General features: G+C 41.5%; 1 protein-coding gene across 1 annotated transcript; it reads right to left on the bottom strand.

Moving 5' to 3' along the window:
* Window positions 1-619: 619 nt before the first annotated feature.
* LOC124117019 (ADP-ribosyl cyclase/cyclic ADP-ribose hydrolase-like) lies at window positions 620-18,843 on the bottom strand. Its single transcript, XM_046478686.2, has 8 exons — window positions 18,534-18,843; window positions 8,745-8,880; window positions 7,584-7,671; window positions 4,043-4,185; window positions 3,349-3,422; window positions 3,099-3,191; window positions 2,504-2,590; window positions 620-786 (listed from the first exon to the last, which is right to left on the bottom strand). Exons 1-8 carry the CDS (start codon window positions 18,734-18,736, stop codon window positions 642-644), a joined length of 969 nt encoding a protein of 322 aa, XP_046334642.2. The 5' UTR covers window positions 18,737-18,843; the 3' UTR covers window positions 620-641.
* Between the last annotated feature and the right edge of the window lie 8,387 nt (window positions 18,844-27,230).

Raw genomic sequence — 27,230 nt, forward strand, 5'->3', positions numbered from 1 at the left:
TGTTAGTTTCTACCCTTTGTTATTTTCCACCTTTTGTTATCTTATTAATGTTGTTGTCTTTATGTGTACATATATATCCTCTCTGCCTCGTGGCATTCATTCACCTTATGTAGGAGTAAGCATATACTCCGAAACGTTGTGCTTCTCATTATAAAGAAGTTGACATCCATATATGCTCTCCCTCAACAGTTTCTTGTTGTAAAGTCATGACACATGATTGGAACCCGGGGACAATCACGAAGCATGGAGTAAATAAATGGGCGGTGGTGTCATTCTATTGATAGATACTACAAACGTCGTATGAATATATACTGATGGTAACCACTGTGACTATTGAAAAATGTTTTCGTGGATCAACTATAAACACTTACAACATGTTGAAGGTAGGCATCGGATCAAGACATAGATAGATAGACAGACAGACAGACAGATAGATAGATAAATAGATAGATACTCATGTTTCAATTGTTCAAAGATGTTTTAGACAAGAATGATGCCGTGTTCAGTTGTTCATTGACGCAAAGATGGCGCTATTTAAACTAATGATTCAGTTGTTTAACATGATACCTCATAAGTATTTTTTTGTCATAAAAAATATTAATGAGGCAAAGAAGATGACAATCCTTAAGAAGTTTTATTCCTTATGAAAGAACGAAAGAAATGACACAGATACATATCGCGAGTCCCATCACCGCATCGCTGTTAAGGGATGCACCGCTAGTAGATGCTCTCACTTTACATTCCTCTTCATCCGGATAGTCAACACATAGCATAGCTTGAGGGCCCCTGAAAAGTCCAAGTATTTGGTGATGTAATTGTATCAGAAGACTGTTCTGGACAAAATCATAGTATAGCAAAAGTCAATGCCACATCCTGGGAACAAAACTCTACTGCCATTTCTGAGGATGTCAAGTGGAAATTGACTTCATGGTACTGCCATGGAAACTTCATGGTTACCATATATGAAAATCAGCACTTTTCACACAAATGCCATTCCTGAACTGACTCAAACATGATCTTATCTTGAAACGTTTAGAGGTCAAAAAGTTTTTTTTAAATAGAGCAATGAAGCCCGGAAGTTCATCTGATTGTTTTCTGAAACATCATCAGAAAGGTGGTTCAAGGGTAACAAAGAACATGATAACGAAATAACAGAAGGTTCTATACGATTGATACCCTTACAGCAAGTTCTCTACATTACACATTGACACATGCATAATTGGTAGTGTAGGGTAAAGTACCAGAATACACATTCATCGTGATTGTCATGGCGCTATTAGCACCCATATCGGTACATGAAGGGAGAAGGTTGAGGCTAAATATCAGAATACACAGCCAAAATGTTTTGTTTGGGCATACAACAATACTTACGTATATACAGTCCATGAATTTTCATATCGCTCACTTATGTAAGGTCCGACTGAGTTAATATCATGATATGTTCGTATGTCTTCTTTCCTTTCACGGGGCGGTCGGGTAGCCTAGTGGTTAAAGCCTTCACGTCGAAGACCCGGGTTCGATTCCGACATGGGTACAATCTGTAAGCCCATTTCTGGTGTCTCCCGCCGTGATATTGCTGGAATATTGCTAAAAGCGGCGTAAAACCATACTCACTCACTCACTCACTCTTTCCTTTCATTGTTAGTGAGTGAGTGATTTGGGTTTAACGCCGCTTTTAACAGTATTCCAGTTATATCGCGGCTTAATGTGGGAGGAAAGCCCGAAGTGAATGAATGAATGAATGAATGAATGAATGAATGAATGATACAGGTCTCAGACGTTTACCACTTCGGTGACACCCACGAGCACGGATATGGTGCTGACAAACCTAGAAACAAAATCTGGGCGAACCACCTATCATTATTAAGGGGTCAAGGTAAATGCTGACGGTGGCGTTAAACAATATTAGCTTCTGGTCTGAAGAACTTATTAGTCATTGTAATGTCCCAGAACTGTATTTAGGCCTTTCTCATACACTGAAACACTATTAAATCTCATTAAAATCAGATCTTAGTTCTCGCTACCGCTAAACAAAGATCTGAGGACATCCCATTACGGGTCAAGTCAGACCGATCTTGCGCAAACTTTGACCGACCAAAGGAATGACAAATCAGAAGGCAGCTTTCTCGTGCTTTACGGCACTATTTTCAAATTGGCGACAACGCTTCGAAACATATTTTGACAAATTCTCGATTAAAAATTTGAAATCCGAACAAAACAACATTCTGGAATCGTAAATAGATGGACTAGATTGTATGGATTCAGTCGTTAAGCCCGTAACTACCGTTCGGGAATACCCCGTGTTAAAGTTTTCGAGGATGAATGATAAGAAATCACATTCCGACTGTCACTTTTATGATCTGGTAAGCGACGCTCTGATTGGTCGGTTGAAAGGTCGTTCTGACGTGACCTCTACTGAGATGTCCTCAGATCTTTGTTTAGCGGTAGCGAGAACTAAGGTCTGATTCTAATGAGATTGAAACACTATTTTACCTATACACACCTCGGACCGTCCACACAGTCAGATACGATGTTTCTCTCTCTAAGTCTCCGTTGTAATGAAGCGATATTCTCAGTACTGCACTTCGATCTGTAAGATGTTAAATAAAAAAAAAGTCAGATGAGTATGTTCTCATACTATTGAATTATACCAACTGTCCTTATCAACTCCTTTGGATTATGTGGAATCTGTTGTTTTGGTAGATGATCGTACTGACTGCTGTATGCGTTTCGATAGGGTTTCCCTGTCATCTGAGACGCATCTCGCTGTGTAGGTCTGTTCCCTTAACTTCAAGGCTCCACTGGCTGGGTTTGTATCGACGATTCTCACTGGCCCGTGAAGATCCGGGATAGAATAGGCCTTCAGCAACCAATGCTTGCCGTAAAAGGTGCCTATGCTTGTCGTAAGGGGCGATTAACGGGATCGGGTCAAGGCTGCTAAAGCATGTCATCGTATCCCAATGGTGCTCATGATGTCCATCACTGGATTGTCTCGTCCAGGCTCGATTATTTACAGACCGCTGTCATATGGTTCACTCACTAACCCACTCAACCCATTTATATCATTTAACTCACGCACTCGCCGACTCTAGACCTACCTGACCGTTTGTCCTGGAATGTGTACCAGTAGAACAGTGACCTTTGTCACCTTGCTAGAATTTAAATTAGGTAACTCCCACACTCCAAAGAAACTGAAATAAAGGAAACGATGACGTCATTAATAATGCGGTGATTTAGCGCGTTGCCATCCATCGTTAAAAAATGTCCGTTTACCTCAGTTTGGTGAAATTCTGCTTCACAAGAAAATGTATTGACCTTTAATCCTCACATGATAACATGATGACTTACGACGTGTTGTAGAACGCCTCAGCCAAACTTGCGTTTAACATGAGGTTTACTTCTCCAGAAGCACTGGATGCAAACTGAAATGCAAAATATGGTTTATGTATTGTGAAGCACCCTATTCGGAGATACGAGTAGTTACATTTAAAAAAAAACAGTCACATAAAAATAAATATTACAACGTGTAAAGGACAATGATAACGCGTGCAAAGGTCAAGGATAACACGTGCAAAATCCGTCTTAGCACAAGTCGCACAAGACAGTATTGCCACATGCAAACGTCAATGATAACACAAGAGAAATAGTGACAACGCTCTCAAAGACAGATACAATAGTACAGTAAAGTACGGTTATAACGAACTCAAAGGGACTACTAATTTTAGTTCGTTATAACCGCAGTTCGTTATAAGCATATATACAGCATAACTACAGCAAATAGTCGGGACCCAAAAAGTAAGTTCGTTATATCCGTCAATTCGTTATAAGCGTGTTCGTTATAAGCGTAGTTTACTGTAATTGATGGAGCGCGGATCACTTATCGATAAGACATGCAGGACCTTAACATTGAATGATAACGTATTTAAAAGTTATTGATAACACAGTGACAAAATGATTGAATTAGGTGAGTAACAGAATTATGACGCCTTTTAGTTGTATAGTTATAGCTGAGGTATATGATGTTTTGTGCAGGTGTACGCACGTTTGAGGACGCTTGTGCCCAAAAGGAGAATTCTGCATTATATGGACAACCCTCTGTCTGGTCAAATCCTGGACATTCCTGGTTGTATGTTATACCCGGAGAGGATTCCTGAGCACAGAATCGCAGCCCGTCACCAATGTAGCCTTTAACCAATAATATAGCCTTTGAATGTTTGCTTTGCGTCATCCCAATACAAGTATAAAGTGCATTGCCAATCATTCTTCCGAGTGCAAAATTGGCTGAACTTGATGCCCTGTTACAACCCTTAATGTAAAAATTACTCTCAAATCTTAATGGGGGCGGTCGGGTAGCCTAGTGGTTAAAGCGTTCGCTCGTCACGCCGAAGACCCGGGTTCGATTCCCGACATGGGTACAATGTGTGAAGCCCATTTCTGGTGTCCCCCGCCGTGATATTGCTGGAATATTGCTAAAAGCGGCGTAAAACCATACTCACTCACTCACAAATCTTAATGAAATTTGTTTTACATTAAGGGTTGAAGTGAGAGATAATTTCTTTCTACATTTAGGGTATTAACTATAAAATAATATCCATTAAACTTCGCAGATTTAATTGATCGTTACTTGGATTCTTATAGTCCCTCTCTACAACGACCACCTGGTTGCTATATGCAGGTTTTATAAAAGAAAAAAGGGTTTATGACCCCTGACCCTTTTAACCGATTTCTATCAAACCTACAGTCGTAAAAGGTTATCTTACCATACTCTACAAGGCAACCCTCATTTCCGTTACTATAGCGACGGACAGGAGGACCTGATTGAAATGTAGTTATTGTCCGATTTCAGTCAATATGTGTATGTGTTATGGAAACCAAAGATGGATGGCAATACGTTACATAAACCTTTCGGCCATCATACATGTATAGAAAAACAGTCCTGGTAATGTGAGTGAGTTTGATTTTACGCCGCTTTTAGCAATATTCCAGCAATATCTTGGCGGTGGACACCAGAAATGGAGTTCACACATTGTACCCATGTCGGGAATCGAGCCCGGGTCTTTGGCGTGACGAGTGAACGCTTTAACCACTAGGCTACCCGACCGCCCTTATAATCATGAGAAATCGCTGTTAATAGCAGAATCAGTTGTTCGATTCCAAGATATTCCCGAATACAAAATTTAAACGAATTCGGACAACAAATTCTATTGCCTCCGTTCCGTGGCCATAGTAACACAATGGTAATGGACATGAAGGCTTATCGTACAGTTTCCTTAGCTACACCTACGTACATATCTGAAAGAAATCGATGTAGTAGTTTAGAAGTTGTCCAGAAAAATTGAAATGATGAAGTAATAAAAGGCAATAACTCCGCCGAAATGAAAAACAAAAAATTGCAATGTGCCCAACTACATGTTGAAGTGGCCACATGTACAAAGTTTAATTGAAATCAGTCAATTAGTTCATTAGGGAATTGTCCGAAAGTTATTTTCTACGGACAGACCAACAGACAGGCGGACACGCTGATTCTATTATATCCCCTAACCTCGTTGCGGGGGTACAATGAACTAATAATCTGCAAAAATGATTCACGAGGGTTTTCAAAAGGACTTCATTAAATATATATCTACTGATTTATATGTTTGAGACCTGTAAATTAGAAAATGGCGACTGAGAGACAATCTTGGATATCTTGAATGAGGTTATTTTACCGGACCTTGTGCTGATCATCTACACCAAGTTTCATAAAGATCAGTTATTAGTATGGGAAAATTGTCTTAAATAGGGTTAATTATCTAAATGTCAACCAACCAGAGGACCCCGTTCCGTTGCTGTTGTAATAAAATGTGCTTTGTGTGCAAAAATATATCTCAATATCTGTCAACGAAATCGAACATTCAATTCGACCAAGCAGATGTCTCACTCTTAGATGTTTGGTGATCTAAGCGATGGTTGGCATAAACAACACACGTTCGCCTGAGGGTCCACAGCTGTTTATTCAGACAATGGCAAACGTGTTCAGGTCAAGTCAGATCTAAACTAAACCTGCGCAGGTCTATTGCCTGGTCACTGGTATACCCTCAGCTTCTGCTGAGTTGTCACAGTCTGTCGCATGTTCACAACCACGTGTACTTTAATTTACTGACCACGATGTGATTTACAGCTGCGGTCAGCTTGACCAATGTCACCTTTTCTTCATCCAGAACTATTGGCTGGGCTGTATCGAGTGTCACCCTTGGTTCAAGAGTTAATATTAATTCTCTGACCAATACCTACTAGGATGTATCGAGTGTTTGCCTGATGTCACCCTTGGTTGATATTGATTCTCTGGATACTCTAGTGTGTAGCCCAGGGACACGCCACTGAAGTTATGCCTTGTACTGACGTGTTGTCAACATACAGCTGTGACGCTGTTTCCTTGATAAGTGTATGATTTGTTGGGGTGGAGATGGGGGGGGGGGGGGGGGGGGGGGGGGGGGGGGGGGGGGTTGCAATCTGTCATAATTAGTTAGGGAGCAATCTAGCAAGACCCTGACTCTCACAGATGCCTCGGTTAGATTGCCATGGTAACAAAAGCTATTTGTTTGAGTCATGAAATGCATTGTCCCTAAATACCAAATTTGAACGAAATTTCTAAATGTCAATCAATCAGCTCCCCAGATACCGCTTTCTGTTACCATGGAAACAAAGTAGTAACGTTAATAAAGTCATATTGTATAATGTCCCTAGATTCAGTTTGTACCAATATTAAACAAATTCGGCTAAATGGCCACTTTAACAAAACCTGTAAATAACGACCAGACTGTCGTTGTTGAGAGGTTGTTGGAATATAAAAGGTACAGTGCATTTACACTGCAGTTCCATGGCTTTACTATATGTAGTTTGTGAGAAAACGCGCAAAGTTGAAGGAAGGATATATTCTATTACGAATAATTATAAGAAACCGAGCCAAAACAATGAAAAATGTAAAAATAGCAAAAAGTACCCTATATTTCCAATCAAACCTCGCTTATAAGAATCTTTTACAAAAAGGGGCGACATGAAAGATATTAACCCTTAGCCCTTAACCTTATCATTTTACATATAGGGTTTCGGGTTGTTACTCCTAATGTAAATATATATATGTATATATCCCCAACCAACCAGCCAGCCATCCAACCAACCAACCAACCATCCATCCAAATAACCAACCCACCAACCAAGCAACCAAGCAACCAACCAAGCAACCAAGCAACCAACCATTAAAATAACCAACCCACCAACCAAGCAACCAACCAAGCAACCAAGCAACCATCCAAGCAACCAAGCAACCAAGCAACCAAGCAATCAATCAATCAATCAATCAATCAATAACAACATACAATAATTTTTTCTACAGTTAGACAAGGACTCATAGACGTTATTTATGCAGTAATATGCCCAAAGGGCCAAAGTGATGGCCCCTTTTGGCTCTAAGCTCTTCACAATATTTGTCTCATTGGGACAGCGCAAAGCCTTGGAAATGTTGAAATTCATCCGCAGTGAAGCTGACATAAAATCGGATGATTTACTGAAACGTACGGTATAATACATATACATAACAGTACCTATGAGTGTGTCTTCTATGGCAATGGCGCGCCGACCGCGGTAGGTGTACTGTTGGACGACGCCATACACATCCGACCAGAACATCGCCTGAAACAAAAATCGGAACGCACTTCACCCTGACGCTGCCAGAACTGTATTTCTGCATGTTACCTTAGTGGATTCCAGGTTACAGTAACTCACGATCTATGATCCCTCACAGTAACTCGTGACAGCAAAACAATTAAACAACAAACACATACCTCAGTACATGCTTATCGTAAGAGGTGACTAACGGGATCGGGTGGTCAGGCTCGCTGACTTGATTGATGCATGTCATCGTATCTCAGTTGCATGGATTGATGCTCATGATGTCAATCACTGGATTGTCTGGTCAAGACTCGATTCATTTAGTTACAGACCGCTGTCATATGGCTGGATTATTGCTGGAAAAAAACAAACAAACAAACAAACAAACAAAACATCATGCGTGTTGCAGGAACCTGTCGGAAGAGGAATCAGGTGTTTCGGCTCTGTTGCGCAAACTTTCAGCCACTGATTTGTCTTGTACAGATTGGATTATTTCATTGCCCGCCGAGTAATAACAGGACTAAAGCTGACTGCGGCGACGAGTGAGTGAGTATGGTTTTACGCCGCTTTTAGCAATATTCCAGCAATATCACGACAGGGGACACCAGAAATGGGTTTCACACATTGTATGTATGTCGGGAATCGAACCCGGGTCTTGACGAGCGAACGGTTTAACCACTAGGCTACCCTACCGCCCCCACCTGCAGCGATGAACAGCATCCGCTATTCGAGGCAAATCCTCGAAATAAGTCAACCTTTTTCAGGTGATTCAGGGTGCACGGGTGGCCCAGTCGTCTAAGGCACCGCGATTCGATGTGCAGAGTGGCGTTCGAATCCCGGTTTCGCCCCGATTATGTTTCTGGGTTTGTCAGCACCATACCCGTGCTCGTGGGTTTCACCGAACTGGTAAACGTCTGAGACCTGCATCACTTCGAGCTTTCTTCCCACACTAAAATGACACGCCGTGATATAACTGGAATAGTGTTAAAAGCGGCGTTTATCCTAACTCACACACTCACTCAGGTGATTCGGCGTGGCTGTATAATGTTGCACGCGGCAAACAAACGTCATGGTTAACATAAGTGATACCTCACCTTGCCGCGAGAGACGTCACCATGAGCTGACTTGATGAAGTTGTCATAGCGACCGAACGACACGTTACATGCCGGCTGATAGGAAAATGCTGCCACAAACTTATCTGTTATTTCGGTGCAGTTTTTTCTTTGATGGCTGAAACCAAATGTTTTAGTGAACATCGTTCTTAATAGTAAAACAGTTGCCGTACTTAACCATAACAAGAATAAGCGTCCGCCCGGAGAGCGGAAGGTCCGGGGTTCGATCCCCGGCCGCGACATACCAAAAGACGTTAAAAGATGGTACTTGTTGTTACCCTGTCTGGCGCTCGACATTAAGGGGCTAAAACAAGGACTGGTCGGCTCGGAGTCAGTATACTGTATACTGTGTTTTTCTAGACCACGGAGGCGGTCACAGTGGACGTAGATATGGGCCTATAAATATTTGCTCAAATTGATTGTGAATACATGGTATTACATGCAGAACCGAAGTCCATGTTCACAGTCCAGACGAGGTTCGGGATACAGTTAACTACGGTTATAACGAACTCAAAGGGACCACTAATTTAGTTCGTAATAACCGTAGTTCGTTATAGGCATATATACAGCATTTATACAACAAATGGTCGGGACTAAAAAATAAGTTCGTCATATCGGTCATTTCGTTACAAGCGTGTTCGTTATAAACGTACTTTACTGTATTAGAAAGAAGAATTTACATAACAAATTCATGTCACTTCTGGGTGATTTTTTGTGTCGTTGTTGTTTTATGTTTGTGTTTTAACCAATAATATTTTCTTAAATTTTTGTCAATTTAACATAATACTTATAGAATTAAGGGCGAACTTCGGTCATAATGTGATTTATTTACAACAGCCATTTGTGACGCTGGCCAATGTTTTTCTTATTTCATATTTCATCCACGGATCGTTGCTGATAATTTGAGTCACCCGATTGTCTGTTCCAGACTCGATTGTTTAAAGTCCACCGTCATGTAACTGGAATATTGCTAAATGTGGCGTGAAACAGAAAACAAACAAGTACTTGTTGTACCCTCTCTGTATTATCACATCACATATATCATCTATGACATGTTATTTCTTTTTACCTCCTATCTCATCCAATATCCAACGTTGACACCGTATTTTTAATCATAGTTCATATTTACCCATTCGTATATAATTTAAAATAGACAAGAATACAAATACGTATCTGCTAATAATTATTTTCTTATGCAAAGTTGAGGCCCCATGGTAGCCGGGTAGGATAGGTCCCAGCTCTCCATTGCTCGTTGTGGATGGCGACTACAGCATATCAACTATACATTCAGCACCCGTGGCTATGTTAATTAAATCACAGGAACTAATAATGTTAAGATTATATTTTATCATTGTTGGCTGTTACCCAATCAGCTGCTGTTACCCTCTCGCCAGATTCACACAAATGTCCATACTATTATGTGATAAGGAAATATTTATGACTTACAAAATTAAAACAATGGCATTTCGAGGAAGATCACGGGTTACAATTACTTACTTAAGTATCAAACGTATTGTTCATGTGATTTGACGAATATAAAACCGCGTGTCAGATGTGTACAAGTAGTTGACGGTTGTATCGGATGGTGTGATCAGGATTGTACCCATGTCGGGAATCGAACCCGGATCTTCGGCGTGACGAGCGAACGCTTTAACAACTAGGCTACCCAACCGCCCCAAATTATACTCTAAGAAAGAGTTAGAAATAATCATACTAAACGCCAGAACCCATAATATTCCCAAAAGCATATACAAAATCCATATATTGTACACACACAGTTATTTATAGAACATGTTTTTCTCTTTCTCAGATTTAGGCACATAAATACACGAGGGCTGGAGAGAATAAATCATACTTTGTGAATATCAGTAGAGCTACTAAAATGTCCCAAACCATTTATCAATAAGCGGTCAATGCATGGTACTCGTCTCCACACAGTCAGTACAAGTAAAGGAAACTTTGGGCTGGGACGAGTCCAAATTTACTACCCGGGTACCCGACCTCCTATTACCCGACCCTACCCGGGTACCCACTGCAAGTCTAGGGGACAAAATGTCCGATTGGTAATTGTTTTACCGCAGCCCTGGCCAAAGCTATTAAGATACATACATGTATCAAACAATCAGATCATGCGTACACGGAAGTTGACTTAAGCGTTATCTTTACTCAAACATTTACAAGTCCAAAGGAATGTGTGCATCGTCAGAAAGAAATGCGAACATTAGCGACGTGTAGTGTAACCACTGAGCTATAGTGATTTTTTTTCATTAAACGATATATCACGTGACTAACCACGGGTCCGGGTATCCGGGTCCTACTCAGGACCGAGTACCCGAGTTACCCATCCCAGCCCTACGAGTCTGTCAGCAACTTGCAGATTTGCACGGCGCCCAGTCTTAACACGTGTATGTGCTATTCCACACCTAAACCAACTGGGGCACGTCGATGAGACATTGCTAGGTGTAACAAAATAATCTGTTCCATTCTGAATTCATGTTTAAAATTACAATGAAGCCGAAGTGTGTTACCACCAGTACCACGAATACTATTTGGGCGGTTATTGCGTCTGTCCAGTCTTTGACAAACTGTTCAAAGGTTGCACGTTTGACTTCCGAAACAACATGATCCAAATCATTGGATGTAGGAATATAATGAGTGAGTGAGTGAGTGAGTATGGTTTTACGCCGCTTTTAGCAATATCCCAGCAATATCACGGCGGGGGACACCAGAAATGGGCTTCACACAATGTACCCATGTCGGAAATCGAACCCGGGTCTTCGGCGTGACAAGCGAACGCTTTAACCACTAGGCTACCCGACCGCCCCAGGAATATAATGGCTGAGGGCTGAAGCTATTGAACTTTCAGCATACTCGGAGATTCCAATTCCTTTTATTATTGATTGCGTACACTTCAGCCCACATAAAACCGTATAGGTTAACCTATCAGGAATGATATTGTACGGTCTTTTGTGGAAACGAGCGAGTTTTGCGAGTTTGATTTTACGCCGCTTTTAGCAATATTCCAGCAATATCACGGCGGGGGACACCAGAAATGGGCTTCACACATTGTACCCATGTCAGGAATCGAACCCGGGTCTTCGGCGTGACGAGCGAACGCTTTAACCACTAGGCTACCCGACCGCCCCGTGGAAACGAGCGATACTCTCTTTTTTTACCTTCAGGGTTATATTTAAATACGACCAGACACATTCTATATGTAACGAATACTGACTGCCTTTCATCGTGCTGTGCATGATGTTGTGTCAAACCAAACTGACATGACAAGTTGACACTCTACATCCAGTTGTAGTATAGTAGTATTGATAGTTATAGTAGTAGTAGCAGTGGTAGTCGTCGTGAGCAGTCGTCTAGACAGTAACTAGAAACAACATGTTTTGTGGTAGTAGCAGTTGTGGTTGTCATGGTTGTTCATTATTAGTTTGCTGTGTAGTAAATGTTGTCTCCGTCGTCGTCGTCGTCGTCGTCGTCGTCGTAGTAGTAGTAGTAGTAGTAGTAGTAGTAGTAGTAGTAGTTATTGTAGTAGTAGCAGTTGTGATTTAGGCATATTAGGAACCTGAACGGTCCATATGACAATTTGACACTAATTTAATTCAATTCTATCACGAGATGTCCCCTGCACCTGTTTTGATCCGTTAAAACAACAACAGTTGAGCGGATCAAAGGATACCACACAGGGACTTCCTGCCAATTATTTGGGTCAATAGGTCGACGTCCTGTGAATACCACTCCCCAGCGGACTACAATTGCCGTATAGTCTGGTCCGGTCCGGTCCCTGACTCGTTTATTTTCAAGCCGTCCTAAGATAGCTGGAGTATTGAGTACTGCGCAAAAAAACAAAACAAACAAAAACAACAAGCAAAGCAAAGCAGCTATGAATTTGGATAACACAAAATACAATAGCGATGATGGTTCTACTGCAGAAAGAAAGGCTGTCTATATGGCTGATCATGAGTGAGTGGGTATAGTTTTTATGCCGCTTTTAGCAATATTCCAGCAATATCACGGCGGGGGACACCAGAAATGGGCTTCACACATTGTACCCATGTGGGGAATCGAACCTAGGTCTACGGCGTGACGAGCGAACGCTTTAACCACGAGGCTACCCCACCGCCCCCTATATGTCTGAGAATCAATAAGTGCAACTTGGCAATTGATAGTAGTATAGTTAAGTCCGCAGAAGGTCATTTTGGTTGATCCGGTTGATCCAGACGGATGCGAAGTTGATTGGCTGATCCAAGTCACGTGATCGGATAGGATGACTCATGCATCAACAGCGCGTCACAGGTGAGGGGGAATGAAAGGTGTGTGTTTATAAGGCAGAAAAGAATTCATAAGAAAACAAAAGTAAAGGGTTATGAATAGAGCTATGTGTATAGCGTGCTGCCCTAAATAGACAGACCGTACCCGTCAGCCCAGTTTGAATTGAGCGCGCTTGACAACTCACGTTATATATTCAAATAACCCGCGATCGCTAGAGCGTGCGACCTGGTTTGATGAATACAGGGTGTGTGTTGAAAGTACATCATACCACAATAGAGACGGGTCGTGTCAACATGATATAAGCCGGATAATGTAGGAATAAAAAATGTACGTCTAGCTGGATCAAATTCATCCTGTGCGGGTCTACACGTTGTACACCATGAACGTTAGACAACCTGTATGGAAAAAAACCACATAGAAGAAATAGATAAGACTTCACAATCAGCAACCTAGCAGTGTAGTTTACATTTAGCGCGCAAGAACGAGGTAGTCATGTCACCCTGCATTGACTATAAAGCTGAAGGCAACCGGATTTCGAATCACCCGCGCTGCGTACTATTGTGAACCATTTGTAAAGAATTATTCAGCCCTGTCCCGACTTGGATAGTTGATGTTTCAATGCTAGCGTTTCCATTTAACGCGATGACAAATAAGCCCTACGGTTTGAGTTTTAACCGTGGAACATGATGTGCACAGTTTTACTTCAGAACGTGTTATTTTGAAAATAGATAGAAAACTGATAAGTACATGTACCAGTGTGACGGCACGAAGCTAGGTTTGTTGGGAAAGTGATGGAAGCAATCTATAGGATGGGCTTGCGGCGGCGGCGTTAGCGGGTGGGCTTGTAATGGCGGGTGGATTTGCGGCGGCGTTAGCGGGTGGGCTTGTAATGGCGAGTGGACTTGCGGCGGCGGGTGGGCTTGTAACGGCGGCGGTATGCTATGTTTATTTCTCCTGTGTCGTAACATGACATCTCTCCTTGAAAACATTTTTTCACAGTCCGGACAGGTGGCAACCCCCATGGTGATCCAATACGGTGTGCGATTAGAGGGTATGAAGCTTTCTTTTATACCCTTGACTCTGTTGACGCTTCAAGGCAGCAAGTGACGGTTCCACCACAGCCTTCACCTCCGACACATGTGGTATTTTCACGGGTTGGGGTGTTGTCTTCGATTCCTGTTTGGTTGTCATCGTTTTCATTTTAGGTGTTACCTGTCTCTTCTTTGTCTTCAGCGTCGACTTCTTGGCTGCTTGTGGTTTCTTTCTCTGTTGTGATTTTCTCAACGTAGTCTTCCTAAATATATCTCTAGGGTCAAGTCTAATCTCTGATGCTTTCTTCATGTGTGAGTATGTTAAAAAAGCGATCATATTAGTATATAGTCTTCGTCATACTACACCCGTGAAGGTCCGGGTTATAGAATCGACCTTCAGTAACCCATGCTTATCGGCGACTGACGGGGATCGGTTGGTCAGTCTCGCCGACTCGGATGACACGCGCCATCGGTTCCTAGTTGCCCAGATCGCTGCTCATGCTGTTGATCACTGGATTGTCTGGTCCAAGCTCGTTTATTGACAGACCACCGTCCTAGAGCTGGAATAATGCCGAGTGTGGCGTAAAACTAAATTCAATCACTCACTGATACCAATACATCTAAAAAGTAATGTCATCATTTAAGTGGCGAGTTTAAACGCGTATTTTACCCTTACAAGGACGAGTGCATTCCACACACCCTTCCTGTTATCAATGTGTCACTGTTTACAGTTCGGGCGAACATAACCCTATAGACATGTGTGCGGGCGAGTTCATTCATCAGAAATCTGTCATTTACGATGTGTTTATAAATATGAACTGCTAACCACGCTCATAGTCATGTTGCGCGTCGTGGTTAGAACCGTAATTGATCTATTGAAAGGTGTCATACATTCGTGTTCGGATATAGGTACAACATCTACACGCACATACTTTCCTACATCATTCAAATGTATTAAATACCGGATACGTTTAATAGACACCAACGAAAGAAAGGTTTAATGAGGGGAAATCCCCTATATATCCTCTCTGAAATAACTCCCTTTTAAAATAACAAATGTACAACACATCTTCCCTAACATATCATAAATACGGGACACTGGTCACACAATTTATGAATGGGAAGCTTCAGGCGAGGCATGTTGACATTAATTGTAAGGCCGGGGTATGTTGACATTGTTATGGGCGGTCGGTCGCTTAGTCTCTCTGCTATACATTAGCTATGAATAAACCTACTTCGACATATATTTCCAATAAAACATTTTCCTCGTCAAACAATTTTCCATGATAAACTCTGTTCTCTCTTCGAATTAAGGATGAGTATTGTAAACATAAAAATGTCCTATAGATTGCTTCCATCACTTTCCCAACAAACCTAGCTTCGTGCCGTCACACTGGTACATGTACTTATCAGTTTTCTATCTATTTTCAAAATAGCACGTTCTGAAGTAAAACTGTGCACATCATGTTCCACGGTTAAAACTCAAACCGTAGGGCTTATTTGTCATCGCGTTAAATGGAAACGCTAGCATTGAAACATCAACTATCCAAGTCGGGACAGGGCTGAATAATTCTTTACAAATGGTTCACAATAGTACGCAGCGCGGGTGATTCGAAATCCGGCTGCCTTCAGCGTTATAGTCAATGCAGGGTGACATGACTACCTCGTTCTTGCGCGCTAAATGTAAACTACACTGCTAGGTTGCTGATTGTGAAGTCTTATCTATTTCTTCTATGTGGTTTTTTCCATACAGGTTGTCTAACGTTCATGGTGTACAACGTGTAGACCGCACAGGATGAATTTGATCCAGCTAGACGTACATTTTTTATTCCTACATTATCCGGCTTATATCATGTTGACACGACCCGTCTCTATTGTGGTATGATGTACTTTCAACACACACCCTGTATTCATCAAACCAGGTCGCACGCTCTAGCGATCGCGGGTTATTTGAATATATAACGTGAGTTGTCAAGCGCGCTCTATTGAAAGGTGTCATACATTCGTGTTCGGATATAGGTACAACATCTACACGCACATACTTTCCTACATCATTCAAATGTATTAAATACCGGATACGTTTAATAGACACCAACGAAAGAAAGGTTTAATGAGGGGAAATCCCCTATATATCCTCTCTGAAATAACTCCCTTTTAAAATAACAAATGTACAACACATCTTCCCTAACATATCATAAATACGGGACACTGGTCACACAATTTATGAATGGGAAGCTTCAGGCGAGGCTGGTATGTTGACATTAATTGTAAGGCCGGGGTATGTTGACATTGTTATGGGCGGTCGGTCGCTTATAATTAGTCTCTCTCTGCTATACATTAGCTCGTTGTTGCGCGCTAAATGTAAACTACACCGCTAGCTTGCTGATTGCGTAGTCTTATCTATTTTGTCTCTATTTCTTTTTTCTATACAGGTTGTCTAACGTTCATGGTGTACAAACGTGTAGACCGTATAAGATAGATTTGATCCGGCTAGACGTACATCCCCCCCCCCCCCCCCCCCCTACATTACCCGGCGTATATCATGTTGACCCGTCTCTATTGCGGTATGGTCGTACTTACAACACACACCCTGCATTCATCAAACCAGGTCGCACGCCACGCTCTAGCGAGCGCGGTCAATTTGGAACGACTACGTGAGTTGTACACTAATTGTAATTCCTACTAACGCCTGAAATAAACGAAACTATTATGACCAATAAACAATTTGAAACGATGAGGTCACGTGAGTTGTCAAGCGCGCTCAATTCAAACTGGGCTGCTTGTCTATTCAGGGCAGCACGCCATACACATAGCTCTATTCGTAACCCTTTAATGTTGTTTACTTACGAATTCTTTTCTGCCTTATAAACACACACCTTTCATTCCCCGCCCTTTCCCGACGCGCTGTTGATGCATGAGTCATCCTATCCGAACACGTGACTTGGATCAGCCAATCACCTTCGCATCCGCCTGGATCAACCGGATCAACCAAAAGGGGTTCCTGCGGACTGAGACTATACTACTATTGATGACACAGTAGATACTTAGTCACCTTAGAATATCAGCATTTTCAGCATGACGCGGAGGTTTGTTCCAATAATTTGTAAATTGATAGCTCAGTTCGAATGAATATCCCTGAACTATAGTTATCTGATAAGATTTTAGCATATGACATCTCAGTGACGTCATATAACTGATATACCTTGTATTTTACGACATTGATAAATATTATGTGTTTTTAGGTTTGCCGGTGTTTTTGTAAATCTGAAAATTGTAGCATTTGAAATATCTGCGATCAGAGATTCAGTAATACCCACAAATCTGAAAAGACGTCATGTTTATTAATATCACTCTTTTCACAAAACCGTCATGTTTCATAAAGATTTGCTTTTTATTCTCTCCGTTCCATTTTACTACTCCATGATCAATCCCCATTTTTGGACGACTGTATCGATGAGGACGAGGAAATGTGTTGATTATGACTCCATGTCGTCGTGGTACGAGGACACATAATCACCAAGCCTGATCATCTCATAGATTAAATCTGCTCTTACTAATTCTAACTCTATAGCGGGCGAGATGTCTAACGTGTACAAGGATGTTGGAAATCTCACGACCGAGATCACGTTTCGCGTACACACCTAACACCTGGGATAATGTTCCCAGAGAACAACGTCTATGTTCACTCTGTAACTCCCCGGCAATAGCTGATGAATTCCATTATATATTTCGATGTCAAGCTTTTGGTGACAAAAGACTTTTATTTATTCCTAGCAGATTTGTAACTTGGTCAAATGTGTTTCCATTAAAAAGCTTATTTTCAACAACTAAACTATACGAGCTTAAGCGTCTATCAAAATATGTATTATTTGTATTTACCACTTTGAATGCTAAATCGAAATGCACACAGCCTTCTTGATGTACATATTATATATATCTCTGTACTTTATGTATGCTCTTGTACCACCGTCGGTGGTCTATGGAGAAATAAATAATCTGAATCTGAACAGTGTCATTTCGGACGTCCTGTAACACTGGAGGCCCCAGTCCGTCTCAAACATTGGCACAGTGGGTGAATGAGTATGGTTTTATGCCGCTTCTAGCAATATTCCTGCAATATCACGGCGGGGGAAACCAGAAATGGGCTTCACATATTTTACCCATGTGGGGAATCGAACCCGGACTTTCTTCGCGACGAGAGAACGCTTTATCGTTTGGGCTTTATCTCCACCCTAAATAGTTGCAGAGAATGTCATGGTATACCAATGCATGTGTTCCGTGAAGATCCGGGTTAACATTGTTCTTCAGCAACCCATGCTTATCGTAAGAGGCTACAAGCGGGATCAATCACTGGATTGTCTGGTCCAGACGCGATTATTTACAGACCGCCGTCATATAGCTGGCCTATTGCTAAGTGCGGCGTTTAACAACAAACAAACAATCGACGTGTTCCACTTACTCTTTGTCACAGAACTGTGCAGGGTTTACGGTGGCCTGGTACTCGGTACATCTCCCCAGCACCAGCTCCCGCAGCCCGGGGGTACTTCCCGGGGGGACACACTGTCCCCTGGCCAGGTGGGGCAGCAATGTACACATGAGAATGATGGGAAATACAGCATGCATCAGCCAGCATAAATCCTCACTCCACATCTTCCTACTCATGGTGTATCCGTCTTAGGGCGACTGTACATGCCCTAGTAACCCAATGTATTTTTAGCCTTTTGTGGACTGTTACAAAGGGAGCGCCTCACGCGACCGACAAGGGCAGCACAGAGTGTCACCAGACTGATCCGCAGCTAGTCTTTATACTCTGCAGGCAATATTGAAAACGTCCAAAAGAAACTGAAATGATCCCCGACAGTAATCCCCTATTGCCGTTGTACCCATAACCCGTTACCCGTGACCATCCGGGTTAGAAAAGGTCTTCAGCGATCAACGCTTGCTGTAAAAGGCGCTTATGCTTGTCGTTTACAAGTGGCGACTAACAGGATCGGGTGGTCAGACTCGCTGACTTTGTTGATGCATGTCATCGTTTCCCAGTTGTGTAGATCGATGCCCATGACGTCAATCACTGGATTGTCTTTTCCAGACTCGATTATTTACAGACCGCCATCATATAGCTGGAATTTTGCTGAGTGCGGCGTTAAACAACAAACAAACAGACTACAAAATCCGATGTTAACAAGGTACCCGCCTGGAGTTTTACCATGAAATGCTTTGTGCGCATAAATCACGTTTATACATCATGGTTTCCTGTGAGTAAAGGACTGAAACAGGGATGTCTTCTATCATCGTTGTTGTTTAATATGTATATTAATGACTAACTAACGACCATCAACGAGCTTGGAAAGGGACTTAAAACCGAAGAGGAAAATATTGCTGCTTTAGCTTATGCAGACGATATTGTTCTATTGGCAGACAGTGCAAACTCTCTTATCAGCCCTGAACACATAAGATAAGATAATAAGATGTATATAAACTCAGAAAAATCCAGGATTGTCCACTTTAGAGGCCCTAGCATTCCAAGAACAGCAACGGTTTTCTATTGCGTTTCTGTTAAGCGTTGAAAATTCGTATCATTATCTTGGTGTGGGGGGAACGGGTGGCCCAGTCGTCTTGAGCGCCGCGATTCGCTGTGCAGAGTTGCGTCCCTTGGGCACGCCAGAAGCCTATGATTGTGGGTTCGAATCCCGGTTCGCCCCGATTATGTTTCTAGGTTTGTCAGCACCATACCCGTGCTCGTGGGTTTCACCAAAGTGGTAAACGTCTGAGACCTGCATCACTTCGGGCTTTTCTCCCACATGAAGCTGACACGCCGCGATATAACTGGAATACTGTTAATAGGGGCGTTAAACACAACCCACTCACTATCTTGGTGTGCTTTTAACCGAACACCTACACTGTAACGCAATGGCTGAATGTGCGGCGAAATCCGCAAACACATCCCTGGGACTTTTAATTTCTAAATACAAAGGACTTGGTAGTAAGTTTACCAAACTATACAACACTATGGTATGGTCGGTTTTAAACTATAGGTCGGCAACATGGGGAACGACAGTGTATTCTGCTGCCAATGCTATCCGCCACCGAGATATTCGATTTTTCCTAGGACTTGGAAAATATGCAGCAAACATTGCAATAAATGGGGAAGTGGGTTGGATCCCGCCATGTATCAGATCATGGACAACAGTCTCAAGACACTGAGCCAGACTTGTCAACACTCCAAACAGAAGAATAACTAAGAAGATATTTGTGTGGTCAAGCAGTTGCAAGAGGAGCTGGAATGCCAAAGTGACGTCATGTCTAGAGAGAATCGACCTGGGACATTTGACAGGCATAAATGCCCAAATTGAAACAAAGTTGGTTGATGCAACGGTACAAGGACGCCCTATGTTGGAATAGAAGACTAAATGGAGGGACAAATTATTGTTGGACAAAGGAAACCGTGGAAGAAATAAACAAAGAAACTACAGGTTGTTTAAGAAAATCTATAGCACAGAAAAACACGTGGAATACCCTCTCAACCGTGCTTACAGGAGCTCTCCAGCTAAATTCAGATGCGGAGTGGCGCCTTTAAAGATAGAGACTGGATGTTACACAAACATACCACCAGAAGAGATATATCACTTTAGTTGTACAGAACAGGTAGAAGACGAGATCCATGTTTTACTTATCTCCCCTTTATACGACGACGTAACGGCTGATCTTCTTAAACGCTGAAGTCTTACATTTACTAATTTTAATAATTACTCTTAAAGTTAAAAATTAACCCAGATTTTATCAAACGTTGATTTTATTTCTTGCGTGGCCAAAACCTGCCATAACATTTTAGCAAAGTGACGTTCAATTTTATATCATTGATGTATATATGTAAATATCCTATCGCTGTGTATTACTGTTTACTTTCATGACATATTGTCTCTCGTAAGTCGTCTAGCGACTAGTTGTAGAATTTCAGGTTTATACTACTTTTGATATATTGTAAGTGTATTCTACGCTTGAGACAAAACTAAACTTGTCTGTCTGTCTGTCTGTCTGTCTGTTTGACCAGGGTAACCTGTATTCTGTTGGTTTTGACCCAAGCTGTACGCAGATCGGCCCCGTGGCACCTCGCCATTACAAACACAGCAGCGCCCCAATCCCCACGTGTTTAGTGTGTGATATTTGCTGCAAAGTGCAGTGCTCATTCATGTCACACGCGTGTCAGGGAAACTCGACCGGGATAAATTGTAGACACGAGCTTAGTATCGTTTCTAGGTGAGGTGAAATGTATAATGCTAGCCCACTCAGATATCATGCCGCAGTTTAACAGGAATATCCCACTCAGACACAATATTCTGACTCCGAGCTGACCAGTCCTTGTTTTAGCCCCTTAATGGCTCAGTCACACATTCAGGGTTTTTACTGCCGTCCTTGATAGGACTTTTCCCGATTAAAATTTGTCAAAAGTCTGATCAAGATCCTGTGATTCGTGCGGGAAATTCACAAATAATCAGATATTGTACGGGAAGCGTCCCGATTCAGCCGTTTCCAGCCGAAATCGTCCCGATTGTCCCGTTCTCAATCCGAATCTGATCCGATTTGTATCTTCCGCTTGATAAAAAACGACAGAATCTGTCCTGACAGCGTTCCGATTCTCCCAAATGCGACCCGAAAGAGATCAGACAGTGACCGGACAATGAACCGACAAAGACGGTTCGCATTCGGTAAGATATGGACGCAATCTGGACTCGATCGACAAGAAACGGCAATGAACAATTCATGTCCGTTCATCACGACAGCGTCCCGATCCATAGGTCTGTTTGTTGTTTAACGCCGCACTCAGCAATATTCCAGCTATATGGACGATTTTGATCCGATACAGCAGAATCTGTCACGACATAGTCACGACTGTAATCCGGCTAGTCAAAATGTTTCCTGAATGTTACGGGACGCACCATACTGTCGGGAGTACTTGGCCAAACTCTCTGGACCTTTCCCGATCCGTAGGACTCATTCAGACATTGATAGGACATTCGTGATCAATGAGGATGGTAGTCCGACTTTTTCACTTTTCGTGTCGTAGCGCTGTCTGATCTCAAACGGGAGCCATAATCGGCACAATGTGAACCTGGCCTAATGGAGAGAACCGGGCAGAGTAACACGAAGTACCAATTTTTAACCTCTTTTGGTATGACGCGGCCGGGGAACAATTGATTGGTTGGTTTGTTGTTTAACGCCAAACTCTGGCATATTCCAGCTATATATGACGGCGTTCTGTAAATAATCGAGTCTGGACCAGACAATCCAGTGATTGATATCATAAGCATCGATCCGCGCAAATGGGATCGATGACATGCATCAACCAAGTCAGCGAGCCTGACCACCCGATCCTGTACGTCCCCTTTTACGACAAGCATAGTCACCTTTTATGGCAAGCATGGGTTGCTGAAGACCTATTCTCTACCCGGATCTTCCCGGGTCCGACCGCTCTCCGGACAAACGCCTTATCCACTAGACCACGTAGGCGGTCAGCTTAGTTTCTTAGGAGCGTCTACTGTTCATGGAAAAAGAATTTCCTAGTAAAAACAATTATTGGAAGTTATCGGCGTCTCTCGTTCCCTATCACATTCATTTGCTAACTTCCTCTCATGCACCGTGGAGATTACTGGTTGGTTGGTTTGTTGTTTAACGCTGCACTCAGCAATATTCTAGCTATATGACGGCGGTATGTAAATAATCGAGTCTGGACCAGACCATCCAGTGATTAATATCATGAGCATCGATCCACGCAATTGGGATCGATGACATGGATCAACCAAGTCAGCGAGCCTGACCACCCGATCCTGTTAGTCGCCTTTTAACGAGAAGCATAGTCGCCTTTTACGGCAAGCATGGGTTGCTGAAGACCTATTCTACCCCGGAAGATTACTGGTTGAAATGTGTCAGCAAAGTGGTAAAAGTCATTTAGTAAAGTTTTCCTCTAACATCAAGCTGACAGGCTGTGATGTAACTGACATAATGTCCAAATCGGCGTTAAATCAAACTCACTCACTCACTCTTACAGTTACAGCCAAACTGTTTAGAACAGAAAATGACTATGAAATTGTTGCACATGTGATGCTATCTTCTAACATTTGAGTATTACACTTACATGGAGAGAGATGATAGTTTGATGTGACAGAAAGCACATTAAATGGTTTTATCAAACGTCCATTTCAGAATGATGGGATCTGATTGGTCCACGTGATCTTGATAAAATACTGTGTAACCCGCCTTGGAGGGTAATACATTTCTCAGCGAGGGAATAAATCTCTTATACCTCGCCACAGCAATACAGACTGCACGTAGGTTTCCGAGAGGCAGAATAAATCCCTCATATTCAAAGAACAAAGCCTCAGTTAATGCAAGTCACGTGACATATCACAAGTAAAACAATACTCACTCACAAGAATATGAACAATTGTGCGATTGTCAGTTTAACTCCAATCCGTGGTAAAGGGTTTTGATAAAGATGTTCTTTGTATCATTTAAGTCGTATGTGACAGAAATTGTAGTATTTACCGACCTGACCTGCAAATAAACAGTTTATGTCATTGATGTAAGTTAGGCAATGCGATAATTCCCGGCAAGGGACAAATAGAAACATTTTTATGTTGTGATAAAGACATTTATATAAGAAACGGGATATGAACGTGTTGTTAATACTTGAAACCCAATTCTTCTAAATGTAATAGAAGCCGCGCCTTAATCTTACACTAAATCGTACACCACTACGTATTCCAACGCCCCAAGTTATACTGTTTAAATCCTACAATCCTACCAACTCACTTGAGTGAGTGAGTTGGGTTTAACGCACCTTTTAACATTATTCCATTTATATCACGGCGTGTCAGCTTAATGTGGGAGGAAAGCCCGAAGTGATGCAGGTCTAGGACGTTTACCACTTCGGTGAAACCCACGAGCACGGGTATGGTGCTGACAAACCTAGAAACATAATCGGGGCGAACCGTTTAATCATATGTTAAAACTGCAAAATGTGGCTTATGACATGAACTGATTATTAGAGGTAATACATGGAAATTACTACATCACTGTCATCAAAATAGTTATGCCTCCACTTCCTACCAGGGTGAACAATCAGACAGATATATTGTTCAAGGTGTTGTCGATAATGTCAACGAAAATGACCACGATTGCAGATACATATTTAGTCTCTGTAGAAAATAGATAAACACACTTTCAGATTGTACAGATTGTTCATACCAAAATTTCCAAAACCACTATTGAATGAAAGATTTTCACATCAGTTACCCTTTCTTTCCATTCGTATCGTATAACGTCATGCTATTGTTGTATGTCGTAGGGTGATATCTCGATGAAGTCATTTTCATGTTTATCAGCCAGTACTATGTGGTTTTCAGCTGTGAATATAGAGCAAGTCTACCACATTCCACATAAACCAGTGCGCTTGATGTGTTGGCTTTTACACCAAGAAATGCATATAAGTGAACCTTTTCGATATCATTAAATTGTTTTAATCAACATATTTCTCCGAAAAGTAAAATTGGGTTACTTTTAACGTCAAAGTTCTTAAAAGATTACTTATAACTTATATCGCCAAGGATTTTAACATTCTTTAAAATACCAAATAAAATCTTTTTGGCATGGTCTGATGCGTCTATTGCATGGATAGGCCAATTTAGATTGTTACTGAAATAAACACCCAAATATTTATAGTGTGTAGTCACATTCAAAGTTTCCTCTCTTTTTTTAAAAGTATACAAAAAAATTAGTTTTGACTCCATTAACACAGAGTTTTCATTTATCATAGTCTAAGACATCAATTTGCTTTTGCAAGTCACCAGCTATGCTTGAGAACATGATCATATCATCTGCAAATAATAAAAGAAGGAGTTGAACAACATCTGGATGTAATTGAATGCAGTTTGTACTGTTATGGATTTCTTATGCTTATTCATTTATGAAAAAAATGAAAAATAAAAACGGACTCAAAACAAATCCTTAGCACACGCCAAATTTGCATTCATTCATATCAGACATTAAAACCTTGTCTCGTACATACAAATTTCAACATTTTGGAAATAAGTCCACGTGCAGTAAATAATCTTCATAATCTGCACCTGTGTATATAATATAATGCTTAAGTGATTTCAACAAATAATGCATAAAACGCCCCTCTCCCCTTCTTGCTGATATAGCACTGTATCAGAGATTGCAATATAAAGACATTATCAACTGTTAAATTTCCTTCCCTAAATCCAGCCTGCGATTCGGAAATTTTATCCTTGGTATTGGCCCAAGACACAAGTCTCATGATAATAATAAAAGTAAATATTTTACTGAAGATACACAGCAGAGTTATCCCACTATAGCTGTTGACAACATTAGAAATACCTGCTTTATGAAGCGGAAGTAAAATACGAATAGACCGTGTTTCCGGGAAGTATCCCTCATCAAACATCACATAAAATGGAAATTCTAAGTATGGGAAAAGTAGATCAGCCGAATGTACAAACAATTCAGAAATGGTGTCATCTATTCCTGGAGATCTGTTACATTTTTTATGACGGATGCTGTTTAATATTTCGTCTTTTGTTACAGGCACATTGAGAGTATCCTCTGGAACATATGAAGCGAAAATCACCATTGGTAACAATCAGCTTGTAAAATACTCGGAAAGTCACCCGGCACAGTTGATGGCTTCTGTTGGCAACAAATATTATTCTGTAATAAAACTCTTCACTGCAGATTCAAGGGTTACCCCAGCTACCCCTTTGACGAACCACTCTGAAATGGGTATCTGCAGCACGGTTCAAGAGAGGTCCCCCATTTTGACACCAGATGTGATGATCTTTTACGTGGCAGGATATGGACTCCGTGATAAACATTGTGTCTCATTTGTAGGTTTTATCAGTTACAGTATTAACGTTTGCAAACTATGGCAATATATTTAAGATTACGTTGTTTATTTCATTGATTCATTCTCGAATTTCCATTTTACCTGCATACAGCGTTATATTTGTTTCTTGTGTAGTTGTAATCCTTCAATGAGTGACTATCCTTACATTTTTTTAAACCTTTTCAATGCTCTATATCTTTTACGTTTCAGCTGTTCACATTCAGTCTCAAACGCATATTCACTTGGAAACAAATCTCTCGCTGCATAAGACACTACAGTAAACTACGGTTATAACGAACTCAAAGGGATTTCTATTTTTAGTTCGTTATAACCGTAGTTCGTTATAAGCATATATACAGCATAACTACAGCAAATAGTCGGGACTAAAAAGTTAGTTCGTTATATCCGTCAGTTCGTTATAAGCGTGTTCGTTATAACCGTAGTTTACTCCGATACTGACTGTCAATTCACACATTATAATTAGAACTTCTGATGTGTCGCTTATCAATTTCCACTACAATTTCTATACATTGCTTCTCTCCAAATACTTCCTCCATATTGAATCTGTTCATACTTATGTCTTTCATTCAAATAATTCTTTTACAGGAATATATATTGGAATGAAAACAAGGCATATTAAATCATGTGTATGTGACGGTACATGACGCAAACATGCCTTTTTGATGAATGTTCGTTTGTTGTTTAACGCCGCACTCAGCAATATTCCAGTTATATGACAGCGGTCTGTAAATAATCGAGTCTGGAACAGACAATCCAGTGATTGACATTATGAGTATCGGTCCATGCAATTGGGATACGATGACTTGCATCAACCAAGTCTGCGAGCCTGACCACCCGATCCCGTTAGTCGCCTCTTACGACAAGCATAGTCGTTTTGTACGACAAGCATGGGTTGCTATTCTATTGACCTATTCTACCCCGGATCTTTCGTGATGAATGAATAACTGGACATGCAACAACAGCGGTGCTCATGTGATGTGTCAGTGTAAACCGGAAAAACACAACAATTGGTTCACAAGGCAAGGACGTCATTCATCTGTGGTACTACACATCAGGTCACGTGTCACATGACAAACAAATAAGGGCATGGTTTGAGTGTATATGTTTCCCTCGGGCAACGACTCTCATCAAGTCAGAGATATATGGAGGTCTAAGGAGAAAGCACACACGCTAATTTTAAGAGTGAGTGAGTGAGTTGGGTTTAACGCCGCTTTTAACAGTATTCCAGTTATA

This window comes from Haliotis rufescens, unplaced genomic scaffold, assembly GCF_023055435.1.
Source record: "Haliotis rufescens isolate VD_foot unplaced genomic scaffold, xgHalRufe1.0.p SCAF_9, whole genome shotgun sequence".
NCBI lineage: Eukaryota > Metazoa > Mollusca > Gastropoda > Lepetellida > Haliotidae > Haliotis > Haliotis rufescens.